This window comes from Wyeomyia smithii, chromosome 2, assembly GCF_029784165.1.
Source record: "Wyeomyia smithii strain HCP4-BCI-WySm-NY-G18 chromosome 2, ASM2978416v1, whole genome shotgun sequence".
Classification (NCBI taxonomy): Eukaryota; Metazoa; Arthropoda; class Insecta; order Diptera; family Culicidae; genus Wyeomyia; species Wyeomyia smithii.
Genome location: NC_073695.1, coordinates 258,477,588 through 258,504,843, shown reverse-complemented (window position 1 = coordinate 258,504,843; position 27,256 = coordinate 258,477,588). Strand labels below are relative to the sequence as shown.

The 27,256-nt window shown below is 40.0% G+C and overlaps 1 protein-coding gene across 1 annotated transcript; it reads right to left on the bottom strand.

The window, feature by feature from the left end:
* Positions 1-285: 285 nt before the first annotated feature.
* Positions 286-26,424, bottom strand: LOC129722989 (probable G-protein coupled receptor Mth-like 14). Its single transcript, XM_055676894.1, has 6 exons — positions 25,517-26,424; positions 1,605-2,250; positions 1,447-1,540; positions 1,266-1,387; positions 987-1,212; positions 286-931 (listed from the first exon to the last, which is right to left on the bottom strand). The coding sequence occupies exons 1-6, from the start codon at positions 25,943-25,945 to the stop codon at positions 616-618; spliced, it is 1,833 nt and encodes a 610-aa protein (XP_055532869.1). The 5' UTR covers positions 25,946-26,424; the 3' UTR covers positions 286-615.
* Between the last annotated feature and the right edge of the window lie 832 nt (positions 26,425-27,256).

Sequence of the window (27,256 nt, the reverse complement as noted above, 5' to 3'; positions counted from 1 at the left end):
AGTTGAAAGCTATAAATAATTTTGAAAATGATTTTGATGTTTCTATTATAATTCATATTCATTTTTATTCCTCTTTTCATGTTCTATATTTTTGATAGAATACTCCAAATTTCTTAAATTTTTTGCAGAGTTCGATTTATCAGACAGTATGGCAATGGTTTTGAATGTAATTTTAAGTGTCATCAATATTATGCTTCGAAACATAATCTCAAATTAAAATGTGAGAAGGTTTACCTTCACGTTTGTAGAACAAAGCTGGGGAGCTCCTAGTTGTAAATAATTGAGTCTTTGTTAAAAACAATTTTTATTATCGTATACAATTGCTCAAAAAATAGAAAATTTGCCTCAACATTTTAGGCTGTCCTGAAATCTTAAAGTATTTTGTGGTCCTACACATAGTCTATCAGCTAAAATATACTCGACTATCATTCACTACTATCAATTTTGGGAAGAATAGTCTGAATGATTTGCGTACCACTAAACGCTGTTATTTGTACCTATCAGCTTATCATATTTTGCTTCTCCTGCAGCAACTCTAGGAATATAAATAAAAAGTGAAATTCGAACGTAAGAGACCGAAAAGCTTTGCACTCTCGTAATGGTATTGCATGGCACTTAGGAGGACACCACATTGTTCAACGGAACGCCTTCCTTGTTTCCGTTGCTGCTCGCTCGGTACGAAGCGTTATGCCGTCTCAAGCTAACGGTGTTCTCGTTTTCCCGGCAGCCGCAGTACTGCTTTCGCTGGAACCAAGCTTTCACCGTCCGGAACGGTCTCGGCAGGCAGATGAAAATGATGAAAATAAGAATACCCTGCAGTCCGAACAAAATGTCGTACAGGATGGGAATGGTTCGGGTCGAGTAGTAGGTAGCGATCGTGATGCTCCAGATTCCGGCCATCACCACGAACAGCATGGCGGTGTATTTTGTCCTGCAATATTCGAATGTTATTCTAGTTCGTCAATGGTGAAATAAACTGTACTCACATATATTTGACTCTTTCCACGTCCGTTTTTCTAATGTTGGGCAGCTGGGATAAAACGGCACCAGCAGCTTCGCCACCGGTACTAAGCCGACCTCGCAGAATGTAGTGCTGGATCAGAATATTGCTAACCCGGTGGAAGCCCCAGAACGTGATGACGAAGCTGACCATGTTGAGGACGATTACGACCATGATTGGAATGAAGAAATAGTGTTTGAGGACCTGTGGATCTGATTAGGAAAGACGATTAGATTTATACATAAATTTGCCAAATTTTGCTTACCTCCATTAGGTGGATGACATAGTATAATAGCCAGTGGAACTAATTGAGCAAATGCAGCATACAAAGCAAATGTGCGTTTTTCACCACCCATTTGAATCTGGATTCCTTTCGGCAAGAAGTACCTGTTTGCGTAGGAATTTAATCATTTAATCAACTTCGAAGGTAACTTTTCAAAACATACCAAGCATGAATGCAGTTGTTCATACAATTCACCAGCAGCCAGAAGAAGGTGGCTAGTATAAAATACTCAGCATAATTAGCTAACACGATAGTATCTGCGCGAAAAAAAACATGTTATCAAAATATTGTACAACTACGAAACAAACGGGATCCTCTTACCATCGGTCGATCCGTGACCTTTGCTCTTGTGTTGAAAAATACTCTCCAGCAGCAAGGCGATAGCAAAGTTGACACAATTCAGCGAGAGTGCCTTTCCGTGGATGTTATCGAATTCGGGAATTTCCACGTATAAAAATGCCGTCGCCAGCAGCAGCGGAATCGCGAATACCAAACACAACGCCAGCGCCACCATCTGTCCCTTGAAAATATCTCTCCCGATGCGAATCTCCGATGGACAAACGTACGCATTAAGCGACCCACTAGTCCTGTCCACATCCAAGCAATAACTGCTGAAAATGTCGAACTCTTCAACCAGCTCGTAGATCACCAGCAGTGATCCGTTCTGCAGCACAAACAGGCCATCCTTCGAGTCCTGCCCGAAGCGCACCAAACCACCCTCTACCGGACAAGGATTACCGTACACCAATCCCAGCGCCGGGGGATCCAACTCGAGATCTTCGATGCAATCCTTGTAGAACTGTGCACTGATCGCCTGCACCTGGAAGGGACCCCACGGTTCACCAGTCCCGCACTGTGCGGCATGCTTGTGGCTCTTATCGCCTACTTTGAAGCTTTCCCCCCGTGGGCAGCACTTTCTGATAACGTTGTAACTGGCGTTCACGAAGCGTGGTTGGGTTGATAATTTCTGCGTATGAGAATCGAAACAGACTGTCGTTTAGGAGATAATTGGTTTGCATTTGTTTTTTCGCTTAGTAAGTTCAATGCTATTTTCGGTGGCAAATATCAGCTAGCTGCAAATTTAGTATTAGTCAGTCACTCACTGGGTGAGAAGGTTCAGTCATGAGTTGCATAAAACGTGTGAATACTTGTGTCGCATTATTGTATTTGCTGTTATCATTTTTATCAAGTTATGAGAACGTGTTTGATCGTAAATTCGCTGGAAAGTTAGTAGAGTCAGAACCATTAACTTGGCTTAAGCAATAATCGTTGATCTGGTGCAAAGCACGCCTTTTGATTGAAAATATATCAAAAAATAGCAAAAAGCAACAAATGTGAACGTTATTAAAAGTATCAAAAATCTTGAATGTCAATAGGAACAAAAAACTTAAAAACAAAAAGCAAAAGACGGAGATGCCAGAAAGTTAAAGTGAAGGTAGAAAATATCATAAAAGGTCAATTATGTTTTTATATATAAGGCCGTTACAAATTTTATTTTCATTTTATGTCATCGCTAATCCTTAGGTTGTCTTTCGAGAAAGGTCGCAAATTAACATCAACGGACGACTGAGGCAGGATCGCATAACACAAGCCATCTACAACGCGGACAAACTTCAGGAATAATCCTATAAGGAAACTCACTTTCGTGATGGACACCTCAAACGAGGGAATTGTTCGTGTGCTTCAAAACCAGAACGATAGTTCACCCACACGTCCATGGTGAGAAAGGCAGGAAAGGTACAAATAAATTTCTTATTATTTCCATTTAATTCTACTACGAAAAATACGGAACCTGAGTCAGGAGACTCCAGCGACAGCGAAGAAGATTTCACCAAAAAATCGCAAGGCGGCTTAGTGTGAGCAACCTTTAGAGCCGCAATCTACTGAAATGTACGAGTCGCACTTCTGTCGTCTGCCACCTGCAGCAGCGCTTTTGCTGGAGATGGTACCCATCCGCTAATCGGCACTCGAAACACTACATTCGATCGAGCAATGACCACTCAAAATGAGTAGCAGCATTCAGGTGAATCTTCATCATATAAAGTACGCTTCCAGTGTTCTTTGCTAGAGGTTCAGATTAGATCAGCTATTAGTGCCGATGATCCAAGAACCATAGATTCACGACGTTTGCATTAAAAATGGATAAAAATTACCGGTTTTTCATGGGTTTACTTTCACAAGCACTGACGAAACTACTCATGCAGCATCAATCATAGTAACCCATGAGTCAGCAGAAAAATTTAACAGTTATGTCAGTCGAACTCTAACCGTGAAGGCAAAAACAGTAAAGCTACTCCATACAGAAGTGTGTACGTTTGAAGAACGGTTCCTTGCTACGTCGAAAACAAACATTGTTGGACAACAATCGAAGCCTAGTTTCGGACGACCGATGACCCTGAGCGACAAAACGCTACAAAGGAGGGAAAAGTGACTAAATCACTGCGTGCGCTTGGCCAAAAGGTCGGTGTAACAGTGAAAAAATACCTGGCGAACATGAACATACATGTTAGGAAGCGGCAGTCCCTACCATTGGTCTCGGAGCTGCAGGCAATATCGCAGACCCAGCGATCAAGCCGATTTTCCCGGCGAATCGGGACGTGGCGGTGGTGATGGATGGTGATGGGTTCATCAAGAAATACCATAAGAGCGAATATGCGGACTTCTGGCCGGATCTGGCGTCGGCTCACTACTAGAAGCGATCGTTGGAGGAGATGGAGCGGCTGATTATCGATGTGGTACCCACTTTCGCCAGCTGCGTCCCAACGATGGGCAACTTAGAAACTTTTTGGCAAGTAAGCCAATATAATTACCTTCCATGGGAAATTTTTCAAAATCAATTAGGGGATCGAACGTCTTCGTCAGTGGTTTTCCTCGGCAGTTTTTCTGCAGCAATCATGCAAAAAGGGGCCTAAGAAAACCACTGACGAAGACGTTCGATACCCTATGTCTTAGTCTTAGTTTTTTTATCACCATCCGAAAGAGTTCATTTTTTAATGCAAATGGTAATATTTTTGGTTTAGCCAACACGAATGATAAGCTGATCGATTCCAATTAACAGTCAAATCCAAGAACTGCAATTCTGTTGAACAGAAATATTAAATTTGTTTTCATTACAGAATTCAGCAAAGGGAATCTAGTTGCCATATCGGTAAAGGTCCCAACGACTAACGGCATACAGGAAATGGTCGTTGTCTCCGCATGTTTCCTTGGAGACGTGGAAGAAACACCGCTATCCGGAGTCGTTGCGCTCATAACGTTTTGCGAACTCTCAACAAGCCGCTGATCATCGGTTGTTATGCCCACACACACCATACAGTCTGGGGCAGTTTGGATGTCAATACACGAGGTGAGTACCTGCTTGAATACCTTACTTTTAACAACGCTAATGTATGCAATGTAGGGAACAAACCAACTTTCACCAATTTTTTTAGACAAGAGCTCTTAGATCTCATTCTATGTAGCGCCTTAATAGCGAGTCAGACCATAGAAATATCTGATTTGAAAATGAGATTTTTCTTCTTAGAGAAGAACCCTTTAGGAATCCAAACAGAACCAAAAGAAAAAGTTTTTTAAGGAACACTTGGTCAACTCGAGAACATCATGCTACAAAAATATATGATCTCCGGTTGAACTGGACTCACCATGAATCGAAATGAATGGAGACGATTTTTTCGAACAGCAACGGACACTTCGACCTGGAGCTGACTGGTAAGGTAAGTAAGGTTGAACTGGACATCACAGCAAGTGACCTAGAGCACAGGATCATTGAAACTTGTGTTTCCAAAGCCAAGACACTTCTCCAATAAAGCTAAAATCACGTCCAACTGGCATACAGACAGAGTATCTCACTAAATACAAGCCACAAGAAGATCCAGAGTTCGATTCTGCGAGGACATTCTGTCTGAGGCAACGCGACTGCAAAAAGTGATGTCCAAAGATCATATGAACGGTCTTTTGCAATTGGTAAAAAAAGATGGTAGTCTACTACAGAAACACTGGAGGTTTTTATGAACACCCACTTTCCTGGTTCGATAGTGACCTCCAGATCGAATTTGGAAGAGCTTAAGAACCTTGAATTTAGACGCATGACGTCACATGACTCTGCAGAGCACGTTCGTCGATTGTTCACGAATATTTCAATCAATTAGGCATCAAGTTCTTTCGAGCCCTATGAAGTCACCGCGACCGAATGGCATCAGCCTGCAAAATCGAACGGGGTTAAAACATCCGAACTCATTAACCTTTTTCAAGCTAGCTTCACTCTGAGACAAAACATTGCCCAAAGCTTTTGGATCTACAAGTCTGACATCAACTCTTGTCAAGTCGATGGAGAAAACTAGCAGCGAGTTTCTGAAGGACTATAAGGGTGTCCCACATCAAGTTGCATTAAGGAAAAAACGGAGTAGAATACTACCCATTGGATGTTTTCTCTTGAACAATCGGATAAAGGTGATCTAGTGTGTATCACACTGTTTTCATTGCTGTCAGTTTTCAGAAAATTGAGAGAAGTGGCATCACCTGAAAAGCAACGCACAGTGGCAGGTCTCTGAACAAAAGTCGGAAAAACCTAGAAGTCTTTCTTATTTTTTAATATAGGTGCTAAGATAAATATTGGAGGTTCCCTTACTTGTTCTTCATCAAAAAATTTCTGAATCGTATTTTTTGTTCAGTTCTAATGAATTAGGATGATGCAAATATCGTCATAATTCAATTTGTTTTATTTAGAATTTTTTTTTTTGGGTTTTTGCAATTGGTAAAAAAAGATGGTAGTTGACAAATTTAAGATCTTTAAAGTTTAAGGTCTTTTAAGGAAAACTATGAGATCGTATAGTAATTCATTTTAACGCCATTGGAAATATAAAAAACCCCAAAATGATCCACCTAGCGGTCAGACCCAGACTTTCTCATTCAATTTTTTTTTTTGTAAAAATAGATTTACATGAACGCTTCAATCCAAAAAATGTATATTCACTCTAGGTTCTAAAATATTGATGTTGTAATCTATACATATAAAGGGTGCCATACAAATGAAACACAAATTACTGTACATCTCGAGAACTAACCGAGTAAATGGAACCAAATTCGGCATGTGCATGTATTCAAGGGTAACAAATATGTATATAATGGTTCGACACCCCTCCCTTTTCTGGAAGGGAGGGGTACCATACAAATGAAACACGAATTTCAAACAGCTCAGGAACCAATCAAGAAAATACAACCAAATTTGGTACGTGAATGTTTTCAGAGGTAACAAATATGTCCATAATGGTTCGGCGCCCCTCCCTCTTCTGGAAGGGAGGGGTTCCATACAAATGAAGCACAACCTTCTGCATATCTCGTGAACTAATCAACTAAATGGAACCATATTTGGCAGGTGAATGTTTTTAGTGGTAACAAATATGTTCCATAATCGACCTCAGGTAACATTTTGGATTGTAAGATGGCAATATCCGGATCTAGAATCATACACAGGAGCTAAAATCGACCACAGATACCATGTTGAATTCTAAGATGGCGACTTCCGGTTTCTGAAAAACAGCTGAAAATGACCAAATACCACCCAATATGAGTGTTTCTTTAACCAGTATGACATTCAAAATCCAGAAATTGTCTCCGAATGCCGTTATGCAATCCAAAATGGCGATTTCCGGGTTCGGAAAAACAGCACTCATTATGGGTATTTCCGGAATCGTAATGATGCACTGGAGCCACAAATTGACTTCAGACAACATTTAAAATTTTAAGATGGCAACTTCCGGTTTCTGGAAAACAGCCTGAAACGAACGATTCCCATAATGCACAGAAGTTAAAAATCGATCACAGACACAATCTTGAATTTTAAGATGGTGACTTCCAGTGTCTGGCAAACAGCCGGAAATGACCAAATGCCATTCAGTATGAATGTTTTCGGAACCAGAATTACGCCCAGATGACAGAAATTGATTTCACAGTCAATTTTGAAGTCCAAAATAACGACTTTCGGTTTCTGAAGAACAGCCCAAAGTGACCAAATACCACCCAATATGAGTATCTCCAGAGCCAGAATGTTGCAAGAAGCTAAAACTTGACCTCAGACACCATTATGAATTATAGGATGGCAACTTATGGTTTCTGGAAAACAGCCAAAAATGGCCGATTTCAGTTTAACATGAGTATCTCCGGATCTAGAATGATACACAGCAGTTGAAATCGACCACAGACCTCATTTTGGTTTTTAGGTTGGGTTACTTTCTGGAGAACAACCAAAATAACTAAATACCTCCCAATATGAGTATTTCCGGTATTAGATTGATGCCAGAAAATCTGCTGAAAATGACCGAATACCACCTAATATGAACATATTGAGAATTAAGGCGATGTACAGAAGCCAAAAGTCGAGGATGTTGTCATTTCGATAAAACCAATCATTTCAAACGATTTGTCTTTTGACTTTGATCATATCCTAAGGCCGATTCGTCGTGCATTTGCAGACTTTAAACACATCGCAAGGAATCAATGAATTTCGAACGTTCAAATAGTACAAAACCACATTTAAATTATGTTGAGACCACATATATCAATCAAAGCAGGTATAGTTTTAAATAGCCTTTGAATTTCTTTTCTTTCCATAACTTTTGAGCCACATATCAAATTGTTATAAAGTTTGTTATTTGTAAGTTTGAGAGATGACTCGTGCGTATGACACTAGTTATGTTCAAATAAGTCATGTAATCTTTGAAAAAATAGACTTTCGTTGTTTTATTAACAATTTAATACATAACGGTTGCTTAAGTTCGATTATAATCAAATGAAATGGGAACGTATAGGGAAGCCAAACTTTGGAACCACGTGTTCAATCATAATTCATCAGTTAACCCTTAACTAGCCTGCTCATCTGATAATAAAATTGATCAAATCGGTTGTGTAGTTTCTGAGATAATGAAGTTTCGTGATTTTACAGACGAAGTTACAGTCCGATTACAGTAAATTTCAATAGGGTGTTACGAGGCAGCTGAACTTATAAGTTGACACTAATTTTGTGGAAATCGGGTCAGCCATCTCTGAGAAAAGTGAGTGAGAATAAAAATCTGCACATACACACACACATACACATACACACACATACAGAAAATGCTCAGCTCGTCGAGCTGAGTCGAGTGATACATGCCATTCGGCCCTTTGGAGCACTTTCATACTTTCGGTTTTGCAAGTGATTGCTATACCTTTCTAGGAGAAAGGCAAAAACGATATATTTTTTCTCATCAATTCAATTTATCCTCTCTTTATAAATCTTGTAGTACTGAAAGCGGTTTTCAAGTTTAAATAAAAATGCTTGAGGCTACTGAGAAACTTCATGTATCCTTCCCAGTCAATCATTTGGTTTTAATCTACGAAACTGAATATTTCACAACTGACCACCATACATCTCCATAGTTTTTATTTTTCAAATATCTCCCTATGAGCAACGATGTGCAAAATAGGACCCGAAAATCTGAGAAGTACAATCATTTCCCATAGGCTGTTGACTATCCGATCGTTCCGAACTGTTTCACAAAATTGTACGGTAGAAATGAAATTAGAAATACATCTTGTTTATGGCTTCCCTGCAATGTGTTCTACCTCGAGTGCGAAATTGGTTGTTTTTTCGACAAGTCTTGAAAATCAACCAAAAAGTGCATGAATTTTCAAAATGAAACTTGTTGTATCAAAATCGGATCAAGACTTAGGAAGTTACAGGTATTTGAATTTAAGCTAAAAATTGTGATTTTCAAACATAAAAATCATCGAAATTGCCTGATATAGCAATATTCAAATTGCGACCAATAATCGATATCTCAACCGAATGGCATAAAACTTTGGGAAAAGGTCTTTCACAGATTGAGAATCTTCGGAGACATGCAGAACATCAAAAATAATGACATGAAACATCGAAGTTTCTTACGACCTTCGACCACTTTGCCATGGTGAGAAAGGCAGGAAAGGTACAAATGAATTTATTATTGAGTGTCTAAGTAGTAGAATGGAATTAGATATTGAGAATAGGAATGTTTCCATTTAATTCTACTACAAAATGGACAGACAGCCCAACCAAGCATCAATGCTGATGGCACCCATCTGCTAATCGGAGCTCGGAACACTAGGCGAGGATTGTACAAAACGCACCAGTTAAGCATTTTCGCGATTTACAGCGCTTCAAATCATTTCAAAGCGATATTGAATGTGTAGGATGATTGTAGGATCTATTTATTGTATGTTTGTGACGAAGTTTATTATAAAATACTCGATTTCAATGTCTTTTTTGGTAAAAATCACCATTGCCGCCAAACAAGCCCGTGACCAAAACGCACCACAACAAAGATCAGTATGCTCCAAAGCAGCAGGCTAATATGCCATTAGCAGAAATCAGCACGCAAAGTGAGAAGCGCTTGAAGTCTCGAAAGTAAAATCAAAAATAATGGAACATGCTCTAAGTTGTCAAGCAATCTCCTGCAAGCTCTTCATAGTGCATTCTGCCCCAATTTCAATTTTGATTATTTTTAGGTAAAAGTTGACGAAAGTTAGTGAAACAGTTTGAAATACTCATAGTATTATAAACTTCAAAAGTGTAAAGGTTAGGGGAACCATAGTTTTTGTATAATTTACTAGTCAGTTAATCATAGAAGCTTAAATAAAATTCATGAATAATTACATGTTGGGCAGAGCCATAGCCAATTGCACAGTTTTTCGAGTATTTAAGTCATTATGGCACACTTTTTTATATAAGAACTGTAGAGAAGCTGGGTTTTTATGAGAAAAGTGAAGAATTTCGTCATAAAAAGCCACATGTGTAAGAATTTTGGAGAATTAATAGCATGGGCCATCTTACCCAACTGGTGCGTCTTGTACGGTTCTCCCCTACATCCAATCGAGCAAGGATCGCTTTAAGTGAGCATTCAGGTTAATCTCCATCATATAGAGTACGCTTCCAGTGTTCTTCAGGTTCAGGTTAGATCAGTCGCGCTGTTCCAAGAACCATAGATCCACGACGTTTGCATTAAAAGAAAAGACAAAAATTGCCCGTTTTCAATGGGTTTACCTTCACACGCATTGACGAAACTACTTATGCAGCATCGATCGTAGTAACCCATGAGTCAGCAGAAAAAAAAATGACAGCTAAGTTAGTCGAACTCTAACCTTGATGGTGAAAACAGTGAAACTACTCCGCTCAAAACTTCTGAGTCAGAAGTGTGAGCGTTCAAAGAACGGTTCCCCGCCCCTTCGGAAACGGAGATTGTGCGGCACTATTTCACTTGGATGGCAACGACTGGTAGAGCACTTGGTATTTTACTTCCCCACGAAGGAAGTGAGCTTCAAGGTGAAGTTCATTTAGCATAGCATAGCATATTTGATCGCCCGTGTGTTGCCCGCGATTGACCAGAATCAGCTGAAATTGCACAAAGAACCGTTAAAATGGTGCCTAGGAGTAGCATGCCATTTTCAGTGTACAATTCTTGGTGATCTTTCTTTTCACTGGTCAATAACGTAGCTGGCCACGCTCAATGCAGATCAATAGAGGAAGGGATATCGGGGGTGTCAGTTCAATACCTGTTGCTACTAGAGGTCTCTGGGCAACCGGTCACCAGGAGACGATATAAATAGAACCGCGCCACGATCGCTGCATACAGGAGAATCGAAGTTACTAGTTATGTTTGGCAACCTGCAAATCGTAACAATTTGTATCAGCTCCAAGGTGAAGTTCATTTCACACATAAAGTCCCTCAAGAAGGTGCTGCTGTGGCTGACAGTCAACGAGAAAAATATGTTCGCTCCGAACTGGCCGTGAACGGGGAAAATTATCAGAGTACCTACCGAAAGTTGTCTTTCATCAATAAATCCGATAAGAGCAATGACGCGGTGTTCTGACAAGGTCTGACGTCGCACCACTATTCGAAACGATCTTTGGAGAAGATGGAGCGTCTGATTATCGATGTGGTACTCAAGTCGGTGAACCTGCCTAACGTCTGCCAGCTGCATGCCATCGAGAATGTCTGGACAAACCTGAAGCGTAAGATCGACTCCAACAATACTGTCACGTGAACTGAGTAGAAATTTATCTTTCCAAATCTTTGTCTAATCGATCTATCCCAATTATCTGTCTCAATTTTTTAATTGCCATCCGAGAAAAGATCATTTTTTTAAAGCAAACGTGGTGTAGCCAACAAGGATAGCATCCATTGCAACCAACAGTCAAATCCAAGGACTTCAATTCTGTTGAACAGAAATATTAAATTTGTTCCGATTACAGAATTCATCAATGGGACTACATCGGTAAAAGTTCCAACGACTAACGACATACAGGAGATGGTCGTTGCCTCCGCCTATTTCCCTGAAGACGTGAAAGAAATACCGCTATCCGAAGTCGTAGCGGTTGCGCTGTTTTACCTAGCTCTCAACAAGCCGCTTGTCATCGGTTGGGGGCAGACTGAATGTCAACACACGAGGTGAGTACCTGTTTGAATATCTTACTTTCAACAACGTTAATGTATGCAATTTAGGAAACGAGTCAACTTCCACTACTGCTTTTAGACATGAGCTCTCAGATCTCATTGTATGTAGTGACATAGACATATTAGATTTGACACACAGGTTTTTTATTTTAACAGAGAAGAACATTTCAGGAATCCAAAGAGAACCAACTGAAACTCTTTGAAGGAACTTGAAGGAAAAATATATCAACTCCAGTTGAACTGGACATCACAGCAAGTGGCCTACAGTGCTGACAGGATCACTAAAACTTGTACTTAACACGGTTGGTCAATGAAATGGACAGTTTGCAATTATTTGCACTGGTAGACCGATACTCTCAGCAACCTTTTTCGGGAAGCTGGACGCTTCTTAAACAGGGCTAAAGTTACGTCCAACTGAGATGCCTGCAGAGCATCTCACTAAATGCAATGCTATGCGAAGCCAAAAGGAGATTCAGAGTTCGATTCTGCGAGACATCCAGACTCTGCCTGAGGCAACGCGACTGCAAAAAGAGATGTCCAAAGATCATACAAATAGTCTTGGATAATTGTGAAAGGAAGATGGTCGTCTGATTGTCGCTACCAGAGAAACGATGGATGAAGGTTCTTAGAACACCCACCTTCGTGGTTCGATAGTAACCTTCGGTTCGAACTTCGAAGGGCTTAAGTGCTCGCTTGTCCACTCTTCACCAACTAATCAATTTGTTCAACTAATCAATTACCAATTAGGTTTACCCAGTGGCATTCCACCAATCTTCTTGCAAAAATAACGAGGTTACCAAGCTCGAACTCATCAAACTTTTTCAAGCTAGCATCACTCTGAGGCGGGTGAAAAAATTAGCAATACTTCGTGCCCAAAGCTTTCGGATCTATAAGTCTAATGTCATCTCTTCTCAAGTTGGTAGAGAAAATTAGCAGCGAGTTTCTGAAGGACTTAAAGGGTGCCCCATATTAAATTGCATCAAGGGAAAACGCTGCTGAAAATTACCCATTGGGTATTTTATCTTGAAAATTTGGGTTGAAGTACTTTAGAGTGTATTGTTCACGCTGCTTTAAATCACTGTCAGTTTTTCGAAAATTGAAAGAAGTGGTGTCACCAGACCTCTCCCAGCTGGTCTCGAAGTACGATGCTGGCTTAACAAGCCAGTCGTCGTATGTTCGAGTCTCGGCTCGGGAGAGACTGTTAGTGTCAGTAGGATCGTAGCGCTAGCCCCGCAATTGTCCTGTACACTCAACAGTTGGCTGCGAAGTCTGTGTATAATAAACAGAAGGTCGAGTTCCGATACGGAATGTAGCACTAAGGCTTTGCTTTGCTTTTGGTGTCACCAGAAAAGCAACGTTGCCAATTAATTTTGCACAAGCACCTGGACTCTCATTTAACTCTCTCAGCGGGACATCTGAAAAGAGCTCGATATCGTACAGTCAACAGTGGGTAGTGTGAATCAACGTTACTATAACGATACTCTGAGCACGAAATGGATAACGTGGTCAAAACGGATCTTTTTTAGTGATCAGGATCACAAGCGTATAGTGAAGGTGTTCGAGCGGAATTCCAGTGCTTCGGTCAGCGATGAGGCCAAAAAGTTGAATCTACCCAAGTCTTTCGTTCAGAGAGCCAAGGATCGGGAGGGACTGCATACGCACAAAGTGCAGAAGGCGCCAAGTTGTAACGAACGGCAAAATACGATGAAAAAGTTACGGGCCAGGACACTGTACGCCCAAATTTTGACAAAGCTCCATTACGTCAAGCCGGACTTCCTGCAGCTTTTGGAGCTCAGCATAACTTTGATGTTCCGGAGGGAGCATGGAAGCGAAAACTTTCCGGATTTGCCTAGAAATACATGATTTCACAAGTGATTTGCTTATGAAACGAACATGGTGAGCCCTTCGTTAATACCGGGACTGTAAAAGGAGAGATCTACCTCGAAAAGTATTCACAAAAGCGTCTGCTTTCGCTGTTGAAGCAACACGAGGGACCTACGGTCTTCTGGCCCGATCTAGCCTATTGCTTCTATTCAAATTATGTCCTGGAGTTGTACAGAATCAGCTATTTTAGAGCAGGCACTACGAAAACATCCCAAGGAGGTCAATCTCTTAACTACACCTTCCGCAACGTGCACTGCTCTCACAAAAAAGACCCGATGTAGTGGAAAAATCGTTTTACGCGCAGTTGGAGGAATTCTTCGTTAGCTAATTGCGTCGATACATCAAGATCATCATCAAGGACTCAGAGTGCAAGAGAAGAAATGTATAAACCGGTGATCGGTCCGCACAGCATGCACACCGAGACGCACAACAACGGCCAGCGATGCATTAACAAAGTACTTTCATTCCCCGCAAAGATATCCACAAAACCACCAAAAGAGTCTAAAATGTGTCACCTATCCAGCGTATAGCAAACCAATTTGACCATGTTTTCATCAACAGCCGGTTCTACTCGGACATTATCAACGTTTGCATCAATCGTGGTGCGGATATTGATTCGGTATAAGTATACCTTGAAACTTGAAACCGTGTATCACGCACGACATAGCCGAACCCCGCGGCTTAGCATCAAACAGCTCCGGGACTGCTAGGTTGTGGAGAAACACGCGCAACAGGTCGTGCAGGATTCGCACTGCTATCAGGGAGACAACAACGGCGACATTAGGAGTGAAGTGGCAGGTATGAACGGGAATGCGAGATAGCGGTGACCGAGAAGAATTAATCAAGGAGGGAGAACAAGGCCACGTACAAACGAGCATGGAACAACATGACCATGGTTCTCAGACGAAAGAAGCGCCAATCAAAGGATCATGAACATGAGGTGCTCGAGCAGTTGCCCCGGGCCTATGAAAAGGTTGAGTAGTCCCGCATAGTGATGGGAAACTTATCGATACTTATCGATAATATCGATAAATGATGGTCATCGATATTATCGTTAATTTTTTGACGTTAGCGATAATTATCGATATTATAAGGGTGAGCACAAGTCAGTGCGGCTGGTCACTGGAGGAGACCCAAAAGAAGGAGACCTCACCTACCCTACCCCAGGAGTTGCTTCTGCCGCTAGATATTCGTTGGGTGCTGCTATTCGACAAGATTTAGCATTGTTGGGGGTGGTGCGGGCGAACCTTTAGCCCCGGGTGTCACTGAGTTTCTGGGAAATAATGGTAACTAATAAGGTATTTATAGATTTTAGTTTCCTAAGAACAGATGAATTCGACAACTTAGTACTGGAGAACTTTAGAAAAATATCCAAACTTTTTGCATGATCTCATAAAAGCAATGATACGAAATTGTAATAAAAAGCATTTTCTTTGGCTTGCCAACTCTTATAATATGATGGGCATGCATAGCGGCAGTCTATTGGTAATTCTTTGGTAATTGTTTAGTTTAACTTGGAACTGTTTAAGTTTAAAGTATCTGTTACCAAACGAACAATTTTTAGTTCCACTAAAAATTCAAATCAACGAAATTTTTGCGCCAAAAAATATCCTGGGGTAGACAAAATAATTGAGATAAATAAAATTCTCTCGAATTTTAAATGACCAGAACTTTACGAAAAATGAATCAATTTTGATAACCGGTTTCATTTTACTAGAAAACAGTATTATATTAGTATTACTTGGGAACTTGGTGTGACCAACCTACACCGAAAATGTTTCGGATTTCAAGAGTTTGTGTCAAAGTGTACATTTTTGCAACACATAGAACGTTTTAGGCAACTAAATTGTCTATATAAAATATTTTATTTAAAAAAATCTGAGATCACCGATATTTTCTAAAATTATTTTTTGTTTTTAAAATTATATTTTTTTCAGAGTAGGATCTTCAACTCAATTTTTTATATTTTTGAAAGAAAGTTCAGTTAATTTTTACTAATATATATTGATTCATTAAAAAGGTTCAAATACAGTTGGGTTTTCTTACGCGGGGGATACATGCCTCGTAAAAAAACCATGTTAATTCAGAAATCCGCTTGATAAACTGCTTGAATTCAAAAATTTGCGTAAAAAACCACGTTAATTTGAAAATCTGCATAAATAACCTTTTAGAGAAAATCCGCGTGAAAATAATCTGACCTTTTTAAATGTTAATCCAGATAAACTTTCAAACGCAAGTTTGCAAAGTTGCTTGGTTTAACAAGACCTACACACCCACAATGTTCGATTGAGTTCTGCTAGAGTGCTGCAAGTTCAAAGAAAATTAATACCCAACAGGTAAAAAACCGCCAAAATCAACACCCATACTTGATAAATACCTCGGTGATTCCTTGGCGAATTTTCAATGTCAGAAAAAGTTCTACGCGTTGCAAAAATGTACACTCAGTGTTGTTAGTCTCGCTCGTAAGCGGCATGCAACACCTCATGTGAGGTTCTCGGAAATGCCGCTTTCACACAGTAGAGAATTCTTTATTCAAGCTATTTCTCGTTCTTTCTTGCTCGCTTTCACTCCCGAGATCATATGCACACACTCCCGTCTACTCTCCTCGTGTGTACTCGTGTGTACCTATTCCCCAACTCGCGAGAACTACTAGCCGAAGACAATTGTTTCAAGATGCTTTGCGATGGTTGCATAGGGGAAAAAAATGATAAGGTATCGGACTACTTCGGCAGCGGTTTGCTTCGGTTGGTTTTGCATTAGACTGCTTTAAAAAACTTACCGAAGCAGTCCGATACCCTACACGTTACCCCACTGTCGGTGCATGAAGCTAAACCGGGAAGAAAGCATTTTCGTTTTCGAGCACAGTTTTTCAAGCACTCCTAGTCGAGCAATTTTAGTCGAGTACTCCTACTCACTAGCAGGAACTCGCGTACTCTTTTACGGTAGCTGAGTAGCAATACGAAAGAGTTTGTTCGTGTCGGTGCGTGCTTGCTGCTACTCAAGGGAATGCATGAAGAAGAAAGAGTATCTCCAGAGCGTGTGTGCAAAAGACTCGAGAAGCGTAACATATGTTTCGTTCTCAAGCAGAAAGGAGAAGAAAGGTTTTACTTCTCGCTCGATTTGCAACGCTCTGTACACTTTGGCGCACACTCCGGAAATCCGAAACATTTCCAGTGACCCTTTGTCACGTCCAGTTCTCAAGTAATACTAGGAAACTAGGACAGCTTTCCAGTAAAATGAAACCTGTTTTATCAGAATTGATTCATTTTTCGTGAAGTTTTGGCCATTTACAGCCATTTACAGAATTTTGCCTGCTTCAATTATTTCCCTAATTATACAACCTTCAAAATGAATTTCGGCTTGAAACTACTTCGTAGAAAGCATTCCCGGCGTAAAACCCGAAGACTTTCCAAAACAAACTGTTTAACTCGTCCGGTTGTTTGAATTTTCATTCGCAGTATCGTAAAATTTGTCTTTCAAGGCCTTAACACAATGGATACATTGCGGCTGCGTTTGCGGAAATTTGACAGTTAGCCCATACATTTACTGTCACATTGACGTCAACGCAACGCAAACGTATCCATTCTGTTTGGGCCATCACTGTCTCTGTTTTTAACAAATTTATATAGCAAAATTGCATTTGTCGAATAACGTTTGCGGTAAAAAAATGGACGAAAATTGCCGATTTTTCATGGGTTTACCTTTAATCTCACTGACGAAAATACTCATGCATCATCAATCATAGTAACCCATGAGTTAGCAAAAAAAAAATTGACAGCTCTATCAGTCAAAATCTAACTGTGATGGCGAAAAAAGTCAAGCTACTCCATTCAGAAGTGTGCGCGTTCAAAGAACTGTACCCCGCCGCGTCAAAAACGGACATAGTGCGGCACTTTGTGGACGCCGGGTATGCCGGCTCTGGCATCTACAACATCTTGACACTATTGGACAACGATAAGAGCATCAAAAGAAAGCCCGGTTCCGGACGACCAACGACCCTGCGCGACAAGAAGCTTCAAAGGATGCTGAAGAGGAAGACCGAGGGAAAAGTGGCTAAATCGCTGCGTGCACTTGGCCGAGAGGTTGGTGTATGCTCTAAAACAGTGAAAAGCTCTAAAACAGTGAAAAAGCATCTTGTCAAGTCGATTTTCCCGGCGAATCACGACGCGGCTGTGGTATTGGACGACTAGATCTATCTCACCCTGGATGGCAACGACTAGCAGGGCTCTTCGTATTTTACCTCCCCCACGAATAGCGAACCTATACATTAGAGAAATGACAAGACACTCACCGTTAAGGCAACTGTCAACATCAAAACGGGCGAGCTGTATAAATTTGCATTGCCGTTATCCGTTTTGATGTTGACAGTTGCCTTAACGGTGAGTGTCTTGTCATTTCTCTAATGTATAGGTTCGCTACCCACGAAGGAAGTGAGCACCGAAGTAAAGTTTATTTCACAGACCAAGTTCCCAAAGATGGTGCGGGTGTGGCTGACAATCAGCGAGAAAGGGATGTTAAAGTTGCTCTTCTTTCGCTTCGGGCTGGCCGTGAACGGGGAAATTTATAGTACGAAGTGCCTGACAGAAGTTGCGACGTTCATCAAGAAACACCATAAGCGCGAAGACACGGTGTTCTGGCCAGATTTGACGTCGGTCAACTACTCGAAGCGATCGTTGGAGGAGATGGAGCGGCTGAATATCGATGTGGTACCGAAGTCGGCGAATCCGCCCAATGTCCCCCACCTGCTTCCCATCGAGAATTTATGGACAAACTTGAAGCGCAAGACCTATTTCAACAATTTTGTCGCGAAAGGCTGCACGCAAGGACGTAATATTTTTTTGTGAGGAAGCTAACATGATGACCTTCCATGGGAAATTTATCCAACTCAATTATCTGTCATAGTTTTTTTCATCACCATCTGAAATAGTTTTTTTTCATCGCCATCTAAAAATTTTTTTTTTTACCGCAAACGTTAGCTGTCAAATTATCGATACTTATCGATAATATCGATAAAAGCCCCGGAATTATCGATTGTTATCGATGTCCGTTTTGGGCGATATTTCCCACCACTAGTCCCGCAGAGGCAGTAGATGACCGAGTACCACCCCACGATGCTCATGAAGTACGTTTCCAGATCGGGAAGCAGAAGAACAACAAAGCCGTTGGTGAAGACAGACTATCGGCGCATGGTAGAGAGGTCTGCACAGGGTCATTTCCAAGCCAGACGAATTGGACTGCGGATAAATGCGTCGAAAACGAAATACATGCGAGCGCTAGGCTCTAGTCTCTGTAGACGGCGATGAGCTTAAGGAGGTCAACGAGCTCGTGTATTTGGGGTCATTGGTGACTACCGACAATAACACTAGGATATACACGCAAAAGTTGGACTGTGCATAACCACATCAATATTGCGTGTTTTTAGAGCAATTTCTGTACTGTTTCGGAACCAGTACAACGGATGTGTGTTGTTCATAACGCATTTGGTGCTCTAGTGAATGTTCAATGTATTGGACGGCTCAGAATCAAAACACTTTTGAAGTATTAACCGGCGTTAATATTGCCATGATGATTCGTATTGGTATTGGTAATATTTTCCAGAATGCTGCTACCGTTAAAGCAGTGCAAGCAGTAATCTATACTGATGATTTTGGTACTGATTAGGTTAACGCAAATATGAACTGATTGATTCACTATCATAAATCCGGTCATTTAAAAACATCATCGAATCAATAACAATTAAAAAGACATTGGATTTGTTCCAAACATTTTGCATCTAACGACGATTCTGGTTTTATTCATATGCATTCGGTTCCACGTTACTGGCACCAGCGTCAGTAAATTCTGTTGCAACCAGCGTTGCCACTAAGTTTCAAATCAAATCTGGCAAAACGAAAATAAAAAGTCTGGCAAAAATCTGGCACTCATTTTTGGAGAAAATTCCTGACAGAATGGGGTTATAAAGTTTTAAACGGTTTTCTGATTTTTATATATCAGCTGGAAGAGTGCAATTTTCTGAGCAAAACGTGATTTTTAAAAATTGTTTATCTTTTTCCTTTGATTTTTAAATTAAGAATAAAAATTTGCTCGAACGAGGCGAAACGTCATCTAAGACCTTTCGAGCAGTATTTTTATTCTTCATTTAAAAATCGAAGGAAAACGATAGACGGTTTTTAAAAATCACGTTTTGCTCACAAAACGCGGCTTTTTCAAATGATATATAAAAACCGGTATAGCTTTAGGAGCCAATTAAATGTGTTGACCTTTTTTTTAGCTCTTGCCGGGCGTAGGTAGGTAAAGGCCAACCACGGCTCATCTCGCAGTAATGACATTTTTGCCAGACGACGCGGATGAAATCTGGCAAATATCTGGCTTATTTTCAAATATCTGGCAGATTCGGACGTTTATCTGTTTGTCTGGCTCGCAAACAGAAATCTGGCAAAATCCAGATTTATCTGGCATACTGGTAACGTTGGTTGCAACTAGGCTCGCTGTTGGCTGTTTCGGTTGCTGACGGTGATTAGGGATGCACGAGCTTTTGATACGCCCCGACTCACGAAAGTAACCAGCGGTTTTTTGAGCGCCCCAAAGCTGATCGTTTGCCCAAAACCGAAGTCTTCCGAAACACTACGATTTTGTGTGTATTATACATATTCTGATTTCAATCTCTGTCAATGTATTCATTACGCAACGGTTGCGTTATCCTTTTGACACACTTGTTGTGTAAAAGCCAGAGCATTTAATGTGCGTTTTGAGAGGACACATCGGATGATGTAAGCTTGAACTTTTGCGTGTAGATCCACAGACGTATCTACGCTGGATATCGAGCCTAAGCTTCACTCTGGAAGACATTTTGATCGAATCAAGTAAGACCGGTAGTCCTCTAATCTTATCTATCCTCTTATTTTTGGTGCCCTGGTCGTTATTGTAAAACACACAGAACAGAAGTAGAGAATTGTGAAAATTTGTATAACTCTTATCTTCAAGCATTCATGGTTCTGAAAAGAACGGATTTCATGATTTTCAACTAGGAATGCGTGCTACAGAACGCTGATAATCGCATCAGCTGTAGCATCGAATATTTTGCTTGGCCGCACATAATAAATTTGCTCTCCGCTCCGCCCTCAGAGAAAGAGAAACGAAACAAAACACTTTGTTGAGTCAGAATATGTAGGCAGTGGAGTTTATTCCGTCCATGTTATTGTTATCTGTGCTCGGGAAGCAACGCAATAGCGAGGGAAATGTATGGGAAAGCTTGACCTTGGAACTTTTCACCTATTTTCACCATTAAGCAGTAAAGCAACAATGTGGAACATTATATCAAACAATTGTCACACATTTTATCTATTCACCGACACGTAAATGACTAAGATGCATTAGGTCGTTTGCTTGTTATAATCGTTTTATACCTGACGCAGCAATTACCAGTTTCATTTTCAATTTTATAAAATGTAATCTAGCATAGAAAACAAAGACCTACGTCCTAAGTCAAAAATAGTAAAGGTGCTCAAAAATAACTAAAGAGCTAGGGTATCCACAAGAAGAGCTATAGCTGTTCAAAGTTGAGTATGTCGATTTAAATGCAGAAAATCTTGTTTTCTGCCAACATTACCAATGTACCGGCGCCAGTAGCATTCCCATCAGAAATAACCTGTCGTAACGAGTTTATACACTCAGCTGGATCAAACAAACAAATTCAGGTCAATACTCTAGGCGTAGGTAGAATCTACAACGTGTTTCAGAGGTTACTTTTGATGGAAATCTAACTGACGCCGGTACACTGGCAGTGTTGGCAGAAAACATGATTTTAAACATATATTTCGACATAATCAACTTTGAACAGCTCTAGTTTTTTTTTTTGAGCCCTAGCTTTTCAGGCCAAGTTGTTAGGCATAAAAAAACCTACCATTTGAAGTCATGAACCCTTTGGTTTAAACCATTTTGAGCTCTTTAGAATGGAAAATGCAAAAAAGTTGATTTTTCCATACAAATCTTCATATAAATTTGAAATGCAATGCGCCAAGCGGAGACAAAACCAATCGACTTCCGATAAATTTAGGATTGTTAGGGGCCCAAAAAAGAACAAGAAAAACTTGGTTCTGGCTTTCTGCTATCAAGTTTCGTTTTGCCTTTCTCCTAGAAAGGTATAGCAATCTCTTGCAAAACCGAAAGTATAAAAGTGCTTCAAAGGGCCGAATGACATATATCACTCGACTCAGCTCGACGAGCTGAGCATTTTCTGTGTGTGTGTATGTGTGTGTGTATGTGCCGATTTTTATTCTCACTCACTTTTCTCAGAGATGGCTGGACCGATTTTCATGAAATTAATTGCAAATGAAAGGTCTTGTTGTCCTGTAATACCCTATTAAATTTTATTGTAATCGGATTTTTAGTTTAGAGGTTATGTATCAAAATGTAAAAATCATGAAACATCATTATCTCTGAAACCACACAACCGATTTGAACAAAATTGATTTCAAATGAACGGGCTACCTGAAAAACCCTTAACTTTTGAATTTTCTAAAGATTGAACTTGTGGTTCAAAAGTTACGAAAAGAAACGTGTTCTGAAGACTGTTCAATCTCACTCATGTTTCTCAGAGATGGCTTGACCGATTTTCATAAAATTAGTGTCAAATGGAAGGTCTAGATGCCCCATGAGACCCTATCGATTTGTTTTGCAATCGGACTATTACTTTGACTGTTATGTTTAAAAATGTGAAATCCAGCTATGAAAAGGAACATATTCCGAAAACTACTTAGACTCACTCACTTTTCTCAGAGATGGCTGACCCGATTTCCACAAAATAAGTGTCAATTGATAAGTCTAGCTGCCTCATAACACCCTATTGAATTCTGCTGTAATCGAACTGTAACTTCGTCTGTAATGTACCGAAATGTGAAAATCACGAAACTTCATTATCTCAGAAACTACACAACCGAATTGATCAATATTATTATCAGATGAGCGGGCTAGTTAGGGGTTAACTGATGAATTATTATTGAACACGTGGTTCCAAAGTTTGGGTGCCCTATACGTTCCCTTTTCACTTGATTATAATCGAACTTGAGCAACCGTTATGTATTAAATTGTTAAGAAAACAACGAAAGTCTATTATCTCAAAGATTGCATGACTTATTTGAACATAACTAGTGTCATACGAACGAATAATCTCTCAAACTTACAAATAACAAACTTCATAACAATTTGATATGTGGCTCAACAGTTATGGAGAGAAAAGAAACTCAAAGACTATTTGAAACTATACCTGCTTTGATCAATATATGTGGCCTCAACATAATTTAAATGTGGTATCGTACTATTTGAACGTTCGAAATTCATTGATTCCTTGCGATGTGTTTAAAGTCTGCAAATGCACAACGAATCGGATAAGATCAAAGTCAAATAACAAATCGTTTGAAACGATTGGTTTTATCGAAATGACAACATCCTCGACTTTTGGTTTCTGTACATCGCCTTAATTCTGAATATATTCATATTGGTTGGTATTCGGTTATTTTCAGCTGATTTTCTGGCATCAATCTGACACCGGGAATACCCATATTGGGTGGTATTTGGTCGTTAGCCGCTGTTTTTCCGAAACTGGAAGTTGCCATTTTGGATTTCATAATGGCATTTAGAGGCAATTTCTGGATTTTGAATGTCATTCTGGTTAAAGAAACACTCATATTGGGTGGTATTTGGTCATTTTCAGCTGTTTTTCAGAAACCGGAAGTCGCCATTTTGGAATTCAAATTGGTATCTATGGTCGATTTTAGCTCCTGTGTATCATTCTAAATTCGGATATTATATTGGGTGGAAATCGGCCATTTATGGCTTTTTTCCAGCAACCGGTAGTTGCCATCTTATGATCCAAGATGTTGCCTGAGGTCGATTATGGAACATATTTGTTACCACTTAAAACATTCACCTGCCAGATATGATTCCATTCAGTAGATTAGTTCGCGAGATGTACAGAAATTTGTGCAGAAACATGTACTTCCAGAAGAGGGAGCGGCGTCGACCCATTATGGATATACTTGTTACCTCTAAAACCATTCAGATAACAAATTTGGTTGTATTTTCTTGATTGGTTCTTGAGCTGTGCGAAATTTGTGTTTCATTTGTATGGAACTCCTTCCTTCCAGAAAAGAGAGGGGCGTCCATCTATTATGGACATATTTGTTTCCCCTTAAAACATCCACATGCCAAATTCGGTTTCATTTGCTTAGTTTGTTCTTGAGTTGTGCAGAAATTTATGTGTCATTTGTATGGGACCCCTCCCTTCCAGAAGAGGGAGGGATCTCAAACTATCATAGGAATCTTTATCGGGACCAATAACCCCTACATACAAATTTTCACGTCGATCGGTTCGGTAGTTTTCGAGCCTATATGGATCAAACAGACAGACAGACCGGACTGCATTTTTATATGTATAGATTACAACATCAATATTTTAGAACCTAAAGAGTGAATATACATTTATTGGATAGAAGCGTTCATGTAAATCTATTTTTAAAAATAAAAGTTTGAATGAGAAAGGCTGGGTCTGACCGCTAGGTGGATTAATTTAGGTTTTTCCATATAACGATTCCCCATCCTAGTGTAGACGCAATTTCGCGTAAATTCCAAAGAACAAGAACGGTTTAAAATGAAACACAATGAAAGCGTTCGAGTATAAAAATAAGAGAATCAAGAATACAACAAGATAAAAAACAGTTATAAAAGTTATATTGAAACATTGTGTTTAAAATATAGCAAAAGTAAGCTTCTGCTTTCTGTAAAATAAACATCGGATTGCATGGAGTGGGACTGATAAATAGGATCTTTTTATTACATTTGCCATAGTTTATCAATGCCTTAAAATATCTCAAAACATGGAAATTATTTTTCTCGTTTGCTACATTTTTTTTTAATTTTTCCGTGGACATGTGGATAAAAATTCAATCAAACAATTGTCGATAATGTAGTTTTACTATTTTTTTATCGCAAGCATAATACAGGTCGGACTCTCGGATTATCTGGAGTATCGTATTTTTTTTATACTCTGGATAATCAAAGTTAAAATAATATTATTCAAAATTGCGATCAACGCAAATATTTCTTTTTTTTACCTGTATGAAGCAGTGGCCTAGCAAGAAAATATTTCTGAGGAGAAAAGAAGTAAAATCTTGTGAAGCGAAAAAAAAACAAATTAGACATTGATTATTTTCACTTAATTCGTACACGTCCCAAACATGAAAGGATATAAATGGTAACATATATACCGGGACGGATAGTAGAGGTAAAATTTCGAAATAAAAATAAAACACGAACAGGAAAAAAACTATTCCGGATAATCGAATCTCCGAATAATCCAGACCGACTTCTATCTGAAATATACTCTACAATTTTAGACATTCAATGAAAAACTGCTCATAAGAGGGTTTTTTAAGATTAAAACATACGGGTGATGAACTGATTATCACATGTCGGCTATTCGAGTGTTTTCCTCTTCAATAAAAAACAAATTACTCGATAATTTTGTCAATCTTTCATCAACCGTAACGTCGAAAGCGAACCGATAATTCGATTGCTCCCATAAGCATGTAACAGAAATTATGTACGGTCAGCTTTAATACAGCCAATTCTGTATGTTTTATCTAATCTAACAACGAAAGCACTGGAGCACCCACTCCCGGCGCAATCGTCACCCGGGTTCGAGTGTTTGCTTAGCCTTCGTACGCAATTGAGAATACATGTGTAGCAACACCATACCGAGAACCCAAGCCTTATCACCTGCGGGGTTAAGAAGTAAACAGCGTCAAATGTTGACCAAGTGCGCCAAATCGCACGCTTTTGCAACACATGAATCAGAAATCATACGGATAATTTCCTGGAGCATACCTTGTAACCATTGCAGTCGGCTGGCGCTTCCTCTAAGTCGATTTTGCGCAAACCAACCTCACTTAATCCAGGATCAATTTCCGTGGTGTTCCCGTTGAAATCAATAGCTTGTAACAAATCTAATCGAAAAGCTGTATCATCACTACCACCAACTTCTTTACTTGAGCTTTTAGTGGAGATATCACTTTCAACGATCGGTTCTTTAGAGGTAGAGTTGAGCTCCTTCGAAATGTAATCGTCATCATCGTCCGAATAGAAGTATTCATCCACAGTAATCGGATCCAACACTTCATCATCCGAGGGAACCGGGCGCGGCGGTTTCCTATCATCGATAACTTCTACCACATCGTAATCACCGCTTCCTTCCTGGAGTTCCGGGATCGCCAAACTACCCTTAACCAACAGCACAGCAATGAACAGCGGCGACATTTCAAGTACAACTGCTAATAAATTTTACGGGTAACCAAATCCAAGCTCAGTCACTTCACACCTTACGTTACGCCTGTTTGCATATGATAATCAATTCTCAGTTCAGCGTGTGTTTTTTTTTACCGCTCGCTCCCGCGTAGATTGCACTGTCGTTCAGATAACAGCCAGAACTCAACAATCAACTATCAATTAGGTCAAAAAGACAAACACACACCGGTTGGTCCGATCACTACGTACGTATTCAGAATTCGCTAAAAGACTGACCGCGCGAAACGTTATGAAATTATCAATCCGCGTTCGTCACACACATATTTCACCAAATGAGTAAACCTGTCCGAAGCACTAGACGGTATGAGGTAATTTGGAATTGCTTCATCCGCATTGAAATGGGAATTACGAAGTGAGTAAATCTGGTTGAGTGACCGCTGATCGGATCGGCATCCGAGACAGGCACAGGGGATAACACTTGCTGCCGCTTCGACACGTACGCGCTATCTAATTCGCCGCAGTGAAGGGAAGACATTCCTTCACTGGAACGCTAATGGAAATCATTGAAGGAATCGTTATCAATAGGTTTGATATGTGCTGGAATCTCTTATCGCTGCCGCCCCAAAGTACGATAAGGTTGCGAACGGTACTCGCCAATCACGTCGAACGGACGGCTGGGGCACACCTGCCGGGGCAAAAGTTCTATCCCCGGTCAGTGGTGATAACTTAACCGAAACATTGCTCAGCCGTGCTCAACTGGCGCTCTGAAATCATAACAAATGTGGAGAAGAGTTTTTTTTATCTGATCGTTGTGTTCGGTGTGTGAACTTTGCTTCTGCTGGAGGTGTTTTTTTTATGATGTACTTTTTCTCGCTAATAGAGATTCCACCTTTCTCAACCTGTAATTACAAATTAGAAGCATACTGATGCCGCTCTACGAAACGGATTGAGATTACGTTATTCTTCTCACAGTTTAAATTCTTTTCTAATTCGATTATCTTCATTTGCACCAAAATCTACAGCAAGGTGAAGATAAGAGGGTAGTAGTATCGGTTTTGCCCCTATTATGTTATATATTAAACATTTTAACTGTTTGAGTTTCACAAAATATTAAACCGAATGAAAGTCTGTTTCATATTGGGGCTTATTACGGATGTCACCTCGCGGTGAGAGCGAAGTGAAAAAATCTCACGGTGAAAAAAGACGCGTGCAAATCAAATGAGAATCACTTTCACCGTACCCATTACGGTTGTCATCTCACCGTGAAGTGACTCCCGTAATAAGTCCCATTATTCAAGAAAAATAAGTTCACATAAAAAAAAC